The 15072-nt window shown below is 51.1% G+C and overlaps 1 protein-coding gene across 2 annotated transcripts in view; it reads left to right on the top strand.

Moving 5' to 3' along the window:
* Nucleotides 1–3361: 3361 nt before the first annotated feature.
* Nucleotides 3362–15072, top strand: part of d2hgdh (D-2-hydroxyglutarate dehydrogenase) — a 38170-nt gene continuing 26459 nt past the window's right edge. Inside the window, exons 1-5 of one of the 2 annotated variants that reach the window (XM_070883229.1) lie at nt 3362–3420; nt 6164–6563; nt 12308–12365; nt 13838–13977; nt 14629–14822. In XM_070883229.1, the coding sequence (XP_070739330.1) occupies nt 6170–6563; nt 12308–12365; nt 13838–13977; nt 14629–14822 (786 nt within the window). In that variant the 5' untranslated portion in view covers nt 3362–3420; nt 6164–6169. Of the gene's footprint in view, nt 3421–5257; nt 5459–6163; nt 6564–12307; nt 12366–13837; nt 13978–14628; nt 14823–15072 lie in introns of those variants that run through there. The other variant, XM_070883228.1, reaches the window with a different exon arrangement.

The raw sequence follows: 15072 nt of genomic DNA, 5'->3' as shown, positions 1-15072 counted from the left end.
TTAGGTTTGTTCACATTGAACAAAGATGGGAGGAAAAGCAATGTGTGAGGAGGACACAAAAAATCTGCAAAAGGACATCGACAGGCTAAGTGAGTGGGCAAAAATTTGCCAGATGAAGTATAATGTTGGAAAGTGTGAGGTCATGAACTTTGGCAGAAAAAATCGAAGAGCAAGTTATTATTTAAATGGAAAAAGATTGCAAAGTGCTGCAGTACAGCAGGACCTGGGGGTACTTGTGCATGAAACACAAAAGGTTAGTATGCAGGTACAGCAAGTGATCAGGAAAGCCAATAGTATCTTGGACTTTATTACAAAGGGGATGGAGTATAAAAGCAGGGAAGTCTTGCTACAGCTAAACTGCGTGCAGTTTTGGTTTCCATATTTACAAAAGGATATACTTGCTTTGGAGCCAGTTCAGAGAAGGTTCACTAGGTTGATTCCGGGGATGAGGGGGTTGACTTATGAGGAAAGGTTGAGTATGTTGGGCCTCTACTCATTGGAATTCAGAAGAATGAGAGGTGATCTTATCGAAACATAAACGATTATGAGGGGGCTTGACAGGGTGGATGCAGAGAGGATGTTTCCACTGATGGGGGAGACTAGAACTAGAGGGCATGATCTTAGAGTAAGGGACCACCCATTTAAAACAGAGATGAGGAGAAATTTCTTCTCTGAGTGTTGTAAATCTGTGGAATTCGCTGCCTCAGAGAGCTGTGGAAGCTGGGTCATTGAATAAATTTAAGACAGAAATAGACAGTTTCTTAAATGATAAAGGGTTATGGGGAGTGGGCAGGGAAGTGGAGCTGAGTCCATGATCAGATCAGCCATGATCTTATTGAATGGCAGAGCAGGCTCGAGGGGCAGTATGGCCTACTCCTGTTCCTATTGCTTATGATCTTATGTTGTGATGATCATATTTTACCTACAGACGTGGAAGGAGTTGAAGGTTGGAGTGATTCGATTATTTCAGACTCATCAGATAGTTTTGATACAAATAAAATACCAGTCGCATATCCTACATCAAATGTACCAGAAACAAGTCCAAGAGAAAGTCAGAATTTAAGTCCAAGTCTGAGTCAGGCAGACAAACAGTCTGAAGTTATTGGGAGTTCAAATGTAAATCAAGGGCTTCCTTTGGAGGAAAACTTTCTTCAGGTTCACCCTCGAATGAGTCTAAGTTCAACACGATAAATCCCCAGGGCCTGATGGACTGCATCCCAGAGTACTTAAGGAGGTGGCCTTGGAAATAGCGGATGCATTGACAGTCATTTTCCAACATTCTATTGACTCTGGATCAGTTCCTATCGAGTGGAGGGTAGCCAATGTAACCCCACTTTTTAAAAAAGGAGGGAGAGAGAAAGCAAGGAATTATAGACCGGTCAGCCTGACCTCAGTAGTGGGTAAAATGATGGAATCAATTATTAAGGATGTCATAGCAGCGCATTTGGAAAATGGTGACATGATAGGTCCAAGTCAGCATGGATTTGTGAAAGGGAGATCATGCTTGACAAATCTTCTGGAATTTTTTGAGGATGTTTCCAATAAAGTGGACAAAGGAGTACCAGTTGATGTGGTATATTTGGACTTTCAGAAGGCTTTCGACAAGGTCCCACACAGGAGATTAATGTGCAAAGTTAAAGCACATGGGATTGGGGGTAGTGTGCTGACGTGGATTGAGAACTGGTTGTCAGACAGGAAGCAAAGAGTAGGAGTAAATGGGTACTTTTCGGAATGGCAGGCAGTGACTAGTGGGGTACCGCAGGGTTCTGTGCTGGGGCCCCAGCTGTTTACATTGTACATTAATGATTTAGACGAGGGGATTAAATGTAGTATCTCCAAATTTGCGGATGACACTAAGTTGGGTGGCAGTGTGAGCTGCGAGGAGGATGCAATGAGGCTACAGAGTGACTTGGATAGGTTAGGTGAGTGGGCAAATGCGTGGCAGATGAAGTATAATGTGGATAAATGTGAGGTTATCCACTTTGGTGGTAAAAACAGAGAGACAGACTATTATCTGAATGGTGACAGATTAGGAAAAGGGAAGGTGCAACGAGACCTGGGTGTCATGGTACATCAGTCATTGAAGGTTGGCATGCAGGTACAGCAGGCGGTTAAGAAAGCAAATGGCATGTTGGCCTTCATAGCGAGGGGATTTGAGTACAGGGGCAGGGAGGTGTTGCTACAGTTGTACAGGGCCTTGGTGAGGCCACACCTGGAGTATTGTGTACAGTTTTGGTCTCCTAACTTGAGGAAGGACATTCTTGCTATTGAGGGAGTGCAGCGAAGATTTACCAGACTGATTCCCGGGATGGTGGGACTGACCTATCAAGAAAGACTGGATCAACTGGGCTTGTATTCACTGGAGTTCAGAAGAGTGAGAGGGGACCTCATAGAAACGTTTAAAATTCTAACGGGTTTGGACAGGTTGGATGCAGGAAGAATGTTCCCAATGTTGGGGAAGTCCAGAACCAGGGGTCACAGTCTAAGGATAAGGGGTAAGCCATTTAGGACCGAGATAAGGAGAAACTTCTTCACCCAGAGAGTGGTGAACCTGTGGAATTCTCTACCACAGGAAGTAGTTGAGGCCAATTCACTAAATATATTCAAAAGGGAGTTAGATGAAGTCCTTACTACTCGGGGGATCAAGGGGTATGGCGTGAAAGCAGGAAGTGGGTACTGAAGTTGCATGTTCAGCCATGAACTCATTGAATGGCGGTGCAGGCTAGAAGGGCTCAATGGCCTGCTCCTGCACCAGTTTCTATGTTTCTATGTTACCATGTTTGGAAAGTTCTGTATGAGAGCAAAAGTATCCTCTCAAAACAGAAAACCAGTGGTTAAGCTTGATTTGTAAATATGGCAAAAAAAGTCCATATCTTTTGTTATGTATAACCATGCAAGTTGTAGTATATAGTACAACTATAATGCAAGTATAATTACAAGCAAGTATAACCAACAAGCTCCCCGCTGGAGTGGAACTAAACTACAGAACCAGTGGGAACCTCTTCAACCTTTGTCGCCTCCAGGCCAGATCCAAGACCGTCCCAATCTCTGTCATCGAGCTGCAGTACGTGGACGACGCATGCATCTGCGCACATACAGAGACTGTCTGTCACACCTGTGACAGAGACTGTAATTCCCGGAACGGACTGTTCAGTCACCTAAGAACTCATTTTAGAGTGGAAGCAAGTCTACCTCGATTTCAAGGGACTGCCTTTGATGTATGATGATTGTTTGCTATAATCACTTCTTAATTAAGGAGGAGAAGTGTAATACATATAGCTCCACCTAGTAACTACTCTGGCACTTCAGCTATTGCTGTTTACAACAATAAACAGTTCAGGTCACCTGACAGGGCATCTTAAAATTATCAGCCATCTTACAGCCTGTGTGTTTGTGATGTCGTGCTGAAAACATAACAAGGTGGGTGAGAGAGACTGTGGGGTGGGGAGAGAGACTGTGGTGGGGGGGGGGGGGGAAAGAGAGACTGTGGTGGTGGGGGCGGGGGGGGGAAGAGAGACTGTAGTTGGGGGGGTGGGGGAGAGAGACTGTAGTGGGGGGGGGGAAGAGAGACTGTGGGGGGGGGAAGAGAGACTGTGTGGGGGGGGGGAAGAGAGACTGTGTGGGGGGAGTGCGGGGAGGGAGACTGTGTTGGGGGGACGGGGAGAGAGACTTTGGGGGGGGTTCGGGGAGGGAGACTGTGTTGGGGGGGCGGGGAGAGAGTGGTGGTTGGGGGGGAAAGAGAGACTGTGGGGTGGGGGGAAAGAGAGACTGTGGGGGGCGGGGGAAGAGACTGTGGGGGGGGGGAAGAGACTGTGTGAGGGCGGGGGGAGAGACTGTGGGTGGGGGAAGAGACTGTGGGGGGGGAAGAGACTGTGGGGGAGGGGAGAGACTGTGGGGGGGGGGAGAGACTTTGCGGGGGGGGAGAGACTGGGGGGGGAAAGAGACTGTGGGGGGGGGGGAGAGATTGTGGGTGGGGGGGAGAGACTGTGGGGGGGGGGGAGAGACTGTGGGGGGGGGGGGGGAAGAGACTCTGTGGGTGGGGGGGAAGAGACTGTGTGGGGTGGGGAAGAGACTTTGCGGGGGGGGGAGGAAGAGACTGTGGGGGGGGGGAAGAGACTGGGGAGCGAAGAGAGATGTGTCGGGGGGGGGGAAGAGACTGTGTGGGGGGGGGAAGAGACTGTGTGGGGGGGGGAAGAGAGATGTGTCGGGGGGAAGAGACTGTGTGGGGGGGGGGGAAGAGACTGTGGGGGGGGGAAGAGACTGGGGGGGGGGAAGAGACTGTTGGGGGGGGGGAAAAGAGACTGTTGGGGGGGGAAAGAGACTGTGGGGGGGGGGAGAGAGACTCTGTGGGGGGGGGAAGAGACTGTGTGGGGGGGGGGAAGAGACTGTGTGGGGGGGGGAAGAGACTGTGTGGGGGGGGGGAAGAGACTTTGCGGGGGGGGAGGAAGAGACTGTGGGGGGGGGGAAGAGAGATGTGTCGGGGGAGTGGGGTGGGAAAGAGATTGTGTGAGGGGGGGGGAAGAGACTGTGTGGGGGGGGGGAAGAGACTGTGTGGGGGGGGGGGGAAGAGACTGTGTGGGGGGGGAAGAGAGATGTGTCGGGGGGGGGGAAGAGACTGTGTGGGGGGGGGGGGGAAGAGACTGTGTGGGGGGGGTTGAGAGACTGTGTGGGGGGGGGGGGAAGAGACTGTGTGGGGGGGGAAGAGACTGTGTGGGGGGGAGAGACTGTGTGGGGGGGGGAGAGCGATGTGTCGGGGGGGGGGGGGAAGAGACTGTGTGTGGGGGGGGGAAGAAACTGTGTGTGGGGGGGGGAAGAGACTGTGTGGGGGGGGGGGGAAGAGACTGTGTGGGGGGGGGGGAGAGACTGTGGGGGTGGGGGGGGAGAGACTTTGCGGGGGGGGGGAAGAGACTGTGTGGGGGGGGGGAAGAGACTGTGTGGGGGGGGGGAGAGACTGTGGGGGGGAAGAGACTGTGTGGGGGGGGAAGAGACTGTGTGGGGGGGGGAGAGAGATGTGTCGGGGGGGGGGGAAGAGACTGTATGTGGGGGGGGGGGAAGAGACTGTGTGGGGGGGGGTTGAGAGACTGTGTGGGGGGGGGGGAGAGACTGTGGGGGTGGGGGGGGGAGAGACTTTGCGGGGGGGGGGAGACTGTGTGGTGGGGGGGGAGAGACTGTGTGGGGGGGGGGGAAGAGACTGTGGGGGGGAGGGGGGAAGGGAAGACTGTGGGGGAGGAGAGACTGTGTGGGGGGAGGGGGGGAGACTATAGGGAAGGTGTGTAATAGAAAGGCTGAGCTGCGGCGGGCAGCGGTGTGAAGCTCTCCCGGGGACGAGAGGCCGCGCCCGGGAGCTCCGCCCTGGGGAATTGCCGGGCAGCTGGCGCCTTGCTCGGGGGCTGGGGACCGGGTAGCGGCAGCACGCCACTGGCGGCGCGGATCCAGCGGCCAGGCGGTGGGCCGGCGGGTGAGTCCACTCGAGCTGCAGGCGGCGGGCGGGCCTTCGGGCTGGGCCCGGCGGGGGAGCAGACGGCCGAAGCCCGGGGTTCCAAGCCCGAGTCCCCGGCTCCGGGCCCGCCATCAGTGGCGGTGGGAGGGCAATATCCGGCCGGGTGACCGCCTGCCTCTGGTTTATGTAAATACGGCAAAGTGCCAGGCTGTGATGTTGGATACGGTCCGTAAATCCAGGCTGATAACTCCCGGTGCAGTGCTGAGGGAGTGCTGCACTGTCGGAGTGCTGTCTTTCGGATGACACGTTAGACCGAGGTCTGCTCTCTCAGGTGGATGTAAAAGATCCCATGGCATTATTTTGAAGAAGAGCAGGGGAGTTATCCCTGGTGTCCTGGCCAATATTTATCCCTCAACCAACATAACAAAAAACAGATTATCTGGTCATTATCACATTGTTGTTTGTGGGAGCTTGCTGTGCGCAAATCGGCTGCCGCGTTCCCCACACTACAACAGTGACTACACTCCAAAAGTACTTCATTGGCTGTAAAGCGCTTTGGGACGTCCGGTGGTTGTGAAAAGTGCTATATAAATGCAAGTCTTTCTTCCCTGTCATCAGGATCCCATGGCCTGTCCCTCTGTCCTCCTGTCAGGACCCCATGACCTGCTCCTCTATCCTGTCATCAGGATCTAATGGCCTGTTTTTTTCTGTCCTGTGCAATAGGTTCTCATGGCTTCCCCACCTGTCCTGTGCTGTGCAATGCAGTGCCATAGAGCTCTGTTCAAACATTGGCTCCTTCGGTCTGACAGAGAAACTGTGGCATCTTTATGGACGCGCGGACGATCAGGGCAGGACTCACAAGGCCAGCTCCCCATGCCAGCCGTGCTCCGCAAACGCAGTGACCAGCCGCAGGCGAGGAGGAGGAGGCAGTTCCACTGGACCGCCAGTTGCAGGGGCCAAGAGGTGGAGTTCACAAGTGTACAGTACGATGTCCAGCGGCGAGCCTTTGCGGCTGTCACGAGGGAAGACTTGCTGTTCTTTGACAGTCTGATGCCTGGCCGGGTAGTGACTGACCCCAGTGTTCTGGAAGCGAGCAATGTAGACTGGCTGCGGACATTGCGAGGTAGGACTGCATTTGCTGTTGGGCCCAGGCAAGATATGGGCATCCCAGAGTGTGAGGGAATGGGATAATCTTATAATTTGCCCGTGGTGAAATTCTCTCAGTCTTATAGTCATGTAAAGCATGGATGAGTAAGGAGTGGTGGAAAGCAGGCACTTATCTATATAAAGAGGGGAGTTGGCCTTGGCTATTCATGTGCACTTAGTAAGTAAGTCTTCCACTTGACCTTTCAGACGATAATGGTGCGTTGCGTGGGAATTTAAGCAAGGGGTTGAGTTGTTTATATACATGATCATATAAATGATGCCCAAGACTGAATTACAGGCTGTTATCTGAGCAAAGCATCTACTGCATAATGGATATCTGGGTCTGAGTTCTAGCTGGAGTCTAATTGAGGGGGTGACATTGCTTATTACACTCACCAATCAATTGTTCTCGAGGCCTTGTGGACTGGGTCTTTAACATTGACTGAACCCGAATACAGCTCCTACTCGAAGCAATTCCAACCACTGCATATTGTGAGTGGGAATTCTCACCAGGATGGGAATTCCCCACTGAAACCAACGGCCAGAATCACTTCAAGTAGCAGCAAGACTGGAATGAGGGGGGAGGGAAGTGAAGGGGAAGGGAGTGGAAGAGGCATCGGGAACTGCAACCTGTATTTATATCGTGCCTTGAACATTAAAAAAGTTGCTTTGCAATGAAGGTGAGGGAATGGACACTGAGCCGGGAGATCAGAAATGGGAACTTGGCCATAAAAGGAGTGGCGAGCGGCGGTCATGGGCAGCGTGGAGGCCCCGACCTGCAAGAGACCATCAGCGGCAGGTTGGGGCCATAAAAGGAGCAGCAAGCGGCGGCCATGGGCAGCATGGAGGCCACTGCAAGGTACAGCGCGAGCTGGTGCAGGAGGACAATGGCAGTGAAGAGTGACGTCAGCAAGGTCCAGGTTGGTGATTGGAACGTGGGCAGGTACAGCAGGAGCGGCGAGGTCGGGGCGAAGGAGCTGTGAGAGATTGTAGAGGGATGTGAGTTTGGGGCCAGGGGCCCAGGGGAGGCTTGAGTTCTGGGCCAGGGGGCCAGGGGCCCAGGGGCAGCACGGGCCAGCCCACACTGCGATATGTGTGCGCACTAGGTCCGTGCAACAGAGCTGGTCTCCAGTCGTCTTGGGTACTCCTTGACACTGGACCAAGATCTAGCTCTGTCAAGCCCGTGTGCAACGACTACCACACGTTAAAAAAAATCCACGCACAGGCATCTTCCACCCTTCAACATGTAGTTCGAGTTCTTCATTCGAAACACCTGTGAACTCATTCTTTTTTTTGGCGCGACAGCAAGTCATCCTCGTTTCGAGGGACTGCCTATGATTAGTCTATTTTTATAGGGGGAGAGAGGAGAGGGAAAGGGGTTGGTAGCTGAACGCTCTGCCACCAATGGTGAGTGAAGGGGTGGGGAAAAGAGTGAACGAAAGGGATGCCGAGCCAGTAGTACACACTCAGGAATCACCCCAGAGGGCACTCCTACAGCCGCTGCAATCTAAGCTAGGGATTCAGGTGGTTTATATATAGAATAATAGATATATGGGAGTGTGGTACAGTCTGGGATCTTATGGATGATGTATAGTATAACATTACAACACAATTAGAGGCATTTATATAAGAACATAAGAAATAGGAGCAGAAGTAGGCCATCTGGCCCCTCGAGCCTGCTCCGCCATTTAATAAGACCATAGCTGATCTGATCTTGGCCTCAACTCCACTTCCCTGCCTCCTCCCCATAACCCCTCACTTCATTATCGCTCAAAAATCTGTCTATTTCCATCTTAAATTTATTCAATGACCCAACCTCCACAGCTCTCTGGGGCAGAGAATTCCACAGATTTACGACCCTCTGAGAGAAGGAATTCCTCCTCATCTCAGTTCTAAATGGGTGACTCCAAGTTACAGCTCGGAGCCGTCCTTTCGGCCGACGGTCCAAACTGCGGAGGTGAAAGCATCTGGAGGAGCAGCGGCGGAGCCACTGTCGGGAACGTGGCGCGGGTAATGGCGGCGGCCACTCTGACTTCTCCCACGACCCTTCGAGAAGCTAAAATGGAACAGTGCCCCAGCGTGTCTCATCCCCTCCCCTCAACACAACTCCGATCTCCCACCACATCTCCTGAAGGTGCTGCTCAGCGCCGAGCTTACGGCTCACACCCCACCGTAGGCAATTAGGCCCATACAGTAGTGCCTGGTCTCCAGTCGTCTTGGACCCCCTTACCATTGGACCAAGACCGTTCTCTGCTAAACCTGTGTTGTAGCCAGTGTGCAACGGCCACCCCACGTTAGAAGAACTCACGCACAGGCATCTACCACCCTTCAAACTGAAGTTTGGGACCTTGAACGTCAGGACCCTCATGGACAACCCCAACAGCGACAAACCGGAAGGCCACACCGCTATTATTGCCTGGGAACTTAGACGCTTCGATGTCGACATCGCCGCCCTAAGCGAGACCCAGCGGGAAGGGGAAGGCCAGCTCAAGGAACAAGTTGGTGGTTACACCTTCTTCTGGAAAGAAAACTAGAGGAAGAACGCCGCCTCCATGGAATTGGTTTCACCATCAAGAACGAGCTGGTCGACCGCCTCAGAAACTCCCCCTGCGGAATTCGCGAATGCCTCATGACTTTCCGGCTCACCCTATCCTGGAGCCAGTGCGCCACAGTTATCAGCGCGTATGCCCCAACACTCAACGCAACAGATGTGAAAGAGGCATTTTACTCCAGCTTGAAAAATCCCTGTCCCGTGTCCCTGCGGATGACAAACTGATCCTCCTTGGCGACTTCAACGCCAGAGTCGCTAAGGACACAGACCTCTAGGGAGATGTGATCGGCAGAGAGGGGGTAGGGAAAACCAACTCCAGTGGTACCCTGCTCCTGACAAAATGTCTAGAACACGACCTTGTTATCACCAACACCTTCTTCCGTCAGCGGGACAAGTACAAGGCATCGTGGCAACATCCTCGCTCCAAACACTGGCACCTGCTGGACTACGTCATCGTTCAAGCGAGGGATCGCAAGGTAGTGCGCATCACGCGCGCCATGACAGGAGCCGACGACTGCTGGAAGGACCACCGCCTAACCTGTTCCGTAATCAACATTAATAATAGCCCCAAAGCAGCGATGGCAACAGAAGCAATGCAGCAGGAAAATCAACGCTGGGGCAGTCAAAGACCCATTTAAGAAAACCAATGCCTCACTGCCAACCTGGCGACCCTCGATAACCCCGAGACACAGAGTGCCCACAGCGCCTGGTCTGCTCCCAAGACCTCCATAACCAGCGCCTGCGAAGAGATGCTCGGTCACTCAATCAGGAATCACGAAGACTGGTTTGATGAGAACGACCAGGAGATCCAGGAGCTAATAAGCCTCAAGCACAAGGCATTTCTGAACTGCAACCCAATTCGGGAGCAGCAAAGCAGTTCTACGGCTGAAGGTCGAGGTCCAACAAAAAACCCGCGACCTAAAGAATAGATGGTGGGTGGAAAAAGCACAGGAGATCCAGCAACTGGCCGACAGCCATGATGTGCGAGGATTCTTCAGCACAGTCAAGTCCACCTATAGCCCAAGCACCCAAGGTCCTACCCCACTGCTGGCCAAGAATGGGGAGACACTTATCAAGGTCACCGAGGCAGACAGGGCCCACTGGAAGGGACACTTCGAAGATCTCCTTAATCGAGATTCTGCCTTTGACACGAGTGTCCTCGACTCCATCTGCAGCATGCTACCCACCACCATCTCAGCAAAACCTGCACAAGGTAGAAAATCCATCCGTCAGCTCAAGAACAACAAGACATCAGGAGCAGGTGGAAACCCCGCTGAGGCACTACAGTATGGCGGAGAGGCACTATTGGCACGAATGCATGACCTCATCTCTCTCATCTGGAAGGAGAAGTGCATGCCTGGAGATCTCAGTCACGATTACGGCATCTCTATCTTTAAAAAAGGGGGCAAGTCCGACTGCGGAAACGACAGAGGAATCTCCCTGTTGTCGGCCACTGGGAAAGTCATCGCTAGAATCCTCCTCAACCGTCTTCTCCCTGTGGCTGAAGAGCTCCTCCCACAGTCGCAATGCAGATTCTGTCCACTACGAGGCACAACGGACATGATCTTCACGGCGCGACAACTGTAAGAGAAATGAAGGGAACAGCACCAACCCTTGTACATGGCCTTATTTGACCTTTCAAAGGCCTTTGACACTGTTAACCGGGAGGGACTATGGAGCGTCTTCCGTTTCGGCTGCCCCCAAAAGTTTGTCACCATACTCCACCTGTTCCACGACGACATGCAGGCCGTGATCCTGACCAATGGATCCACCACAGATCCAATCCACATCCGAACCGGGGTCAAGCAGGGCTGTGTCATTGCACCAACCCTCTTCTCAATCTTCCTCGCTGCAATGTTCCATCTCGCGCTCAACAAGCTCCCCGCTGGAGTGGAACTAAACTATAGAACCAGTGAGAACCTGTTCAACCTTCGTCACCTCCAGGCTAGGTCCAAAACCGTCCCAGCCTCTGTTGTCGAACTACAGTACGCGGACGACACTTGTGTCTGCGCACATTCAGAGGCTGAACTTCAAGCCATCGTCAATATCTTCACCGAGGCATACGAAAGCGCTAAACATCCGAAAGACAAAGGTCCTCCACCAACCTGACCCCGCCACACAGCACTGCCCCCCCCCCCAGTTATCAAAATCCACGGCACGGCCTTGGACAACATGGACCACTTTCCATACCTCAGGAGCCTACTATCAGCAAGGGCATACATCGATGACAAGGTCCAACATCGCCTCTACAGCGCCAGCGCAGCCTTTGGTCGCCTGAGGAAGAGAGTGTTCGAAGATCAGTCCCTCAAATCTGGCACCAGGTTTATGGTCTACAGGGCTGTCGAGAAATACCACAAACCATGTCGCCGCAAGATCCTGCAAATCCCCTGGGAGAATAGATGCACCAAGATCAGTGTTCTCGATCAGGCAAACATCCACAGCATCGAAGCACTGACCACACTCGACCAGCTCCGTATGCCCAACGCAAGACTCCCAAAGCAAGCGCTCTACTCTGAACTCCTACAAGGCAAGCGAGCCCCAGGTGGCCAGAGGAAACGTTTCAAGGACACCTTCAAAGCCTCCTTGATAAAATGCAACATCCCCACTAACACCTGGGAGTATCTGGCCAAAGAACGCCCAAAGTGGAGGAAGTGCATCCAGGAGGGTGCTGAGCACCTAGAGTTTCGTCGCTGAGAGCATGCAGAAATCAAGCGCATTCAGCGGAAGGAGCATGCGTCAAACCAGACTCCCCACCCACCCTTTCCTCCAACCACTGTCTGTCCCACCTGTGACAGAGACTGTAATTCCTGTATTGGACTGTTCAGTCACCTGAGAACTTGCTTTTAGAGTGGTAGCAAGTTTTCCTCGATGATGATGACAGGCTGGGATCATTAACTTTAGCTGAGATCATTATTTCCGTGTATTCGGTAACCCCATACCTGTAGATGATCTAGTTAGGGAGTTGGAAGATCATCCAATGACCGAGACTGTCTGCACCTTGAGCAGGAGCAGGCTGTGTGTTGCTAACTAGCATTAGATGCTAATATTTTATAATCTGAAGATCACTAATAATGTTGATTATGGTTATTGATTATTGTGATATGATTTACTCTGATTATTATTGATTAATGATTATTATTGATCATTACTGTTCATTTTTTTAACTGCAGGCCACAGCCAGGTGTTACTGAGACCTCAGACAACGGAAGAGGTTTCTCAAATTCTCAGGTACTGCACCTTCGGTCTTCCTTTCATGTAGTATTTCTGTTACAAACAGGCTGAATTCTACAGGCACACAGCGTCCAAGCTGATCATAGCATGGCCCGTGTGAATCACAAGCATGCCTGAAGTCCTGAATGGGTTTGCACAGTGCACAAAGCAGGGTTGGGCTGGATTACATACTCTGGTTGCTTGGTGTGTGATGGTGCTGAATATCACACTGATCGGTGTAATGTATACACCTGTGATTCTGTTCACAGAGTTGTAGAGCTGTTGAGCTGTTGGACTGGAGTGCATCATCACGCCCGGCAACCAAATTTTAATTTGATTTTATGTTTTAAAGTTTAATTTGTTTTAATTGCCGGTGATTTTAGTGTCCCCCTCCCCTTTTATAGGGGGCACTTGGAAAAAAAAATATGATTTTAGTGCCCAAAAAAAAAAAACCCTCAAAAAATACAAAACCCCCCCCCAAAAAAACACAAAAAAAGAGCCTTGAAAATGTTTGGTGTGTCCCCCAGATCGGGGGGCACGATTTAATGTTTATTTTGTCTCCCTCAAAAAGAGTTGTAGAGCTGTTGAGCTGTTGGACTGGAGTGCATTTTCACCCCCGGCAACCAAATTATAATTTGATTTTATATGTTTTAAAGTTTAATTTGTTTTTATTGCCGGTTTTAGTGTTCCCCGAGTCAGGGGGCACTTGTATAATTTGCCTCTCGGTGCCCTAAAAAAAAAAACACAACCCCCCCCCCCCAAAAAAAACATTAAAAAAAAAGGGCACTGAAAAGTGTTTGGAGTGTGTGTGTCCCCCCCGCCCCCCCCTTTAATAAGGGGGCACTTTGATTTAATTTGTTAATTTGTTTACAACAAAAGAGTTGTAGAGCTGTTGATCCACCGTTACACTCGCGGCCATCCGCGAGAGGTGGGCACTGGAGGGACTGGAGTGTATCAAATTTTAATTTGACCGCAGTTTTTCAAAAGTTTTATTTGTTCATTTGTCAGTTCTAGTGCCCCTTTAATAAAGTTCTACTTTAAAATAGTTGTAGAGCTGTTGAGTTGGGAGTGGCTTAGCCAGTCACGTGATGTTCACAAGACTCAATAAAACCCCAGCCAATTGGGTTCGGGGGATCCACGATGAGGCAGGTGGTTGTGAGCCTGGTTGATAAACTGGTAATGTGTAGTGTGATTATTAAACCTTTTTCTAATAAACGAACTAGTTCTTAATAACAATGTGTTGCTATGAATTCTTAAACAAAGAACCCATGAAGCATATATATTACAGTAGGCACTGACATTTGCAGTGTGAATAGTACCAACATTCACAGTGAGATTGGCACCAACACTTGCAGGGTGATTGGCACCAACACTCGCAATGTGATTGACTCTGTTTATGATTAGGAATAATGGCGTGTGATTGGCTCTGTTTATGATTAGGAATAACAGCGTGTGATTGGCTCTGACAGTTGGCTGTTTGCTTTCTTCAGGTACTGTAATGATCGGAACCTGGCCGTGAATCCTCAGGGCGGTAACACCGGATTGGTGGGAGGGAGTGTGCCAGTGTTTGACGAGATCATTGTCTCAACAGCTCAAATGAATAACATCATCAGCTTCAACACTAACTCTGGTGAGAACAACTTTCTTTACTCATGATTATACGCAGAAGCATTGACACCTCAACAGTGACCAACACCTCGACAGAGATTCCTCAGGATCAAGCCCAAGAGTAACTGCTATTATTCCTAGAATGTTGAATCTTGTGAGTGATCCCACCGAATTGTTCATACTGCGACTCTCCCTTAGCTAATTGCTTGGCAACAGTGACCCTGCCCTGGTAGGTTTCACTGTCCAGCTCCAGAGTTACTGTAACAACAGGCTGGTGCTGTGTTGGCTGCTCTCAACTGGGTAACAGTAGGGATTCAGTATCCTCACGCCAGGGAGGGGGAGAATCAGTCTGTTGATTGCTGCCCAATGATCCCTTGTGGAAAGTGCAGACAGGCGCCCACTGAGTGAGAAAGGATCAGGTGTAGCCGTGCTGACCTCCGACCCTTACCCACCGTGGTGGAATAGCCTGCTGGCCCTCGCAGTCCAGGGTCATGTGATAAATGGCCCCTTAGTCGAGTCTCAAGGGAATCTGAAGGGGCCTGTAAAACTGTATCCCAGTGACGAGAGAGCACTTTCAGAAGAATGGGAAATGTGGAATAAAACATTTTTAAACAAAACATAAGAACAGGAATCATTACCAAACTCCTGAGGCTCTGTGTAAATCTGCTTTCAGGAGCCCTTATCTGCCAGGCTGGCTGCATTTTGGAAAACTTGAACAATTACCTTAAGGAACAAGATTTTATCATGCCCCTTGACCTGGGGTCGAAAGGTAGCTGTCACATTGGTGGAAATGTAGCAACCAATGCTGGAGGACTGAGACTGCTGAGGTACGGCTCCCTGCGTGGGACAGTACTGGGACTGGAAGTGGTAAGAAACGGTTCGGATTCATTGATCGCAATGAGCTACAGACTGGTACAGTTCTTTATAAAATGTATTGTGAATCTCTTGCTGTAGGAAGGGTGCGTTTCCAAATCCTCCAGCCCTACTTCCCATTCTTCTGGGCTACTGTTTCTTGGCCCCTCCCCTCCCCTCATTCTGCTCCGCCATCAGTGGCAAAGCCATTAATGCCCTGTACTCTGTGATTCTCTCCCTGAACTCCTCTGCTTTATTATATCTC

This window comes from Pristiophorus japonicus, chromosome 6 (genome assembly GCF_044704955.1).
Source record: "Pristiophorus japonicus isolate sPriJap1 chromosome 6, sPriJap1.hap1, whole genome shotgun sequence".
Taxonomy (NCBI): domain Eukaryota; kingdom Metazoa; phylum Chordata; class Chondrichthyes; family Pristiophoridae; genus Pristiophorus; species Pristiophorus japonicus.
Note: the sequence above shows the minus strand (reverse complement) of the source record. Positions and strands in the feature narration are given on the sequence as shown.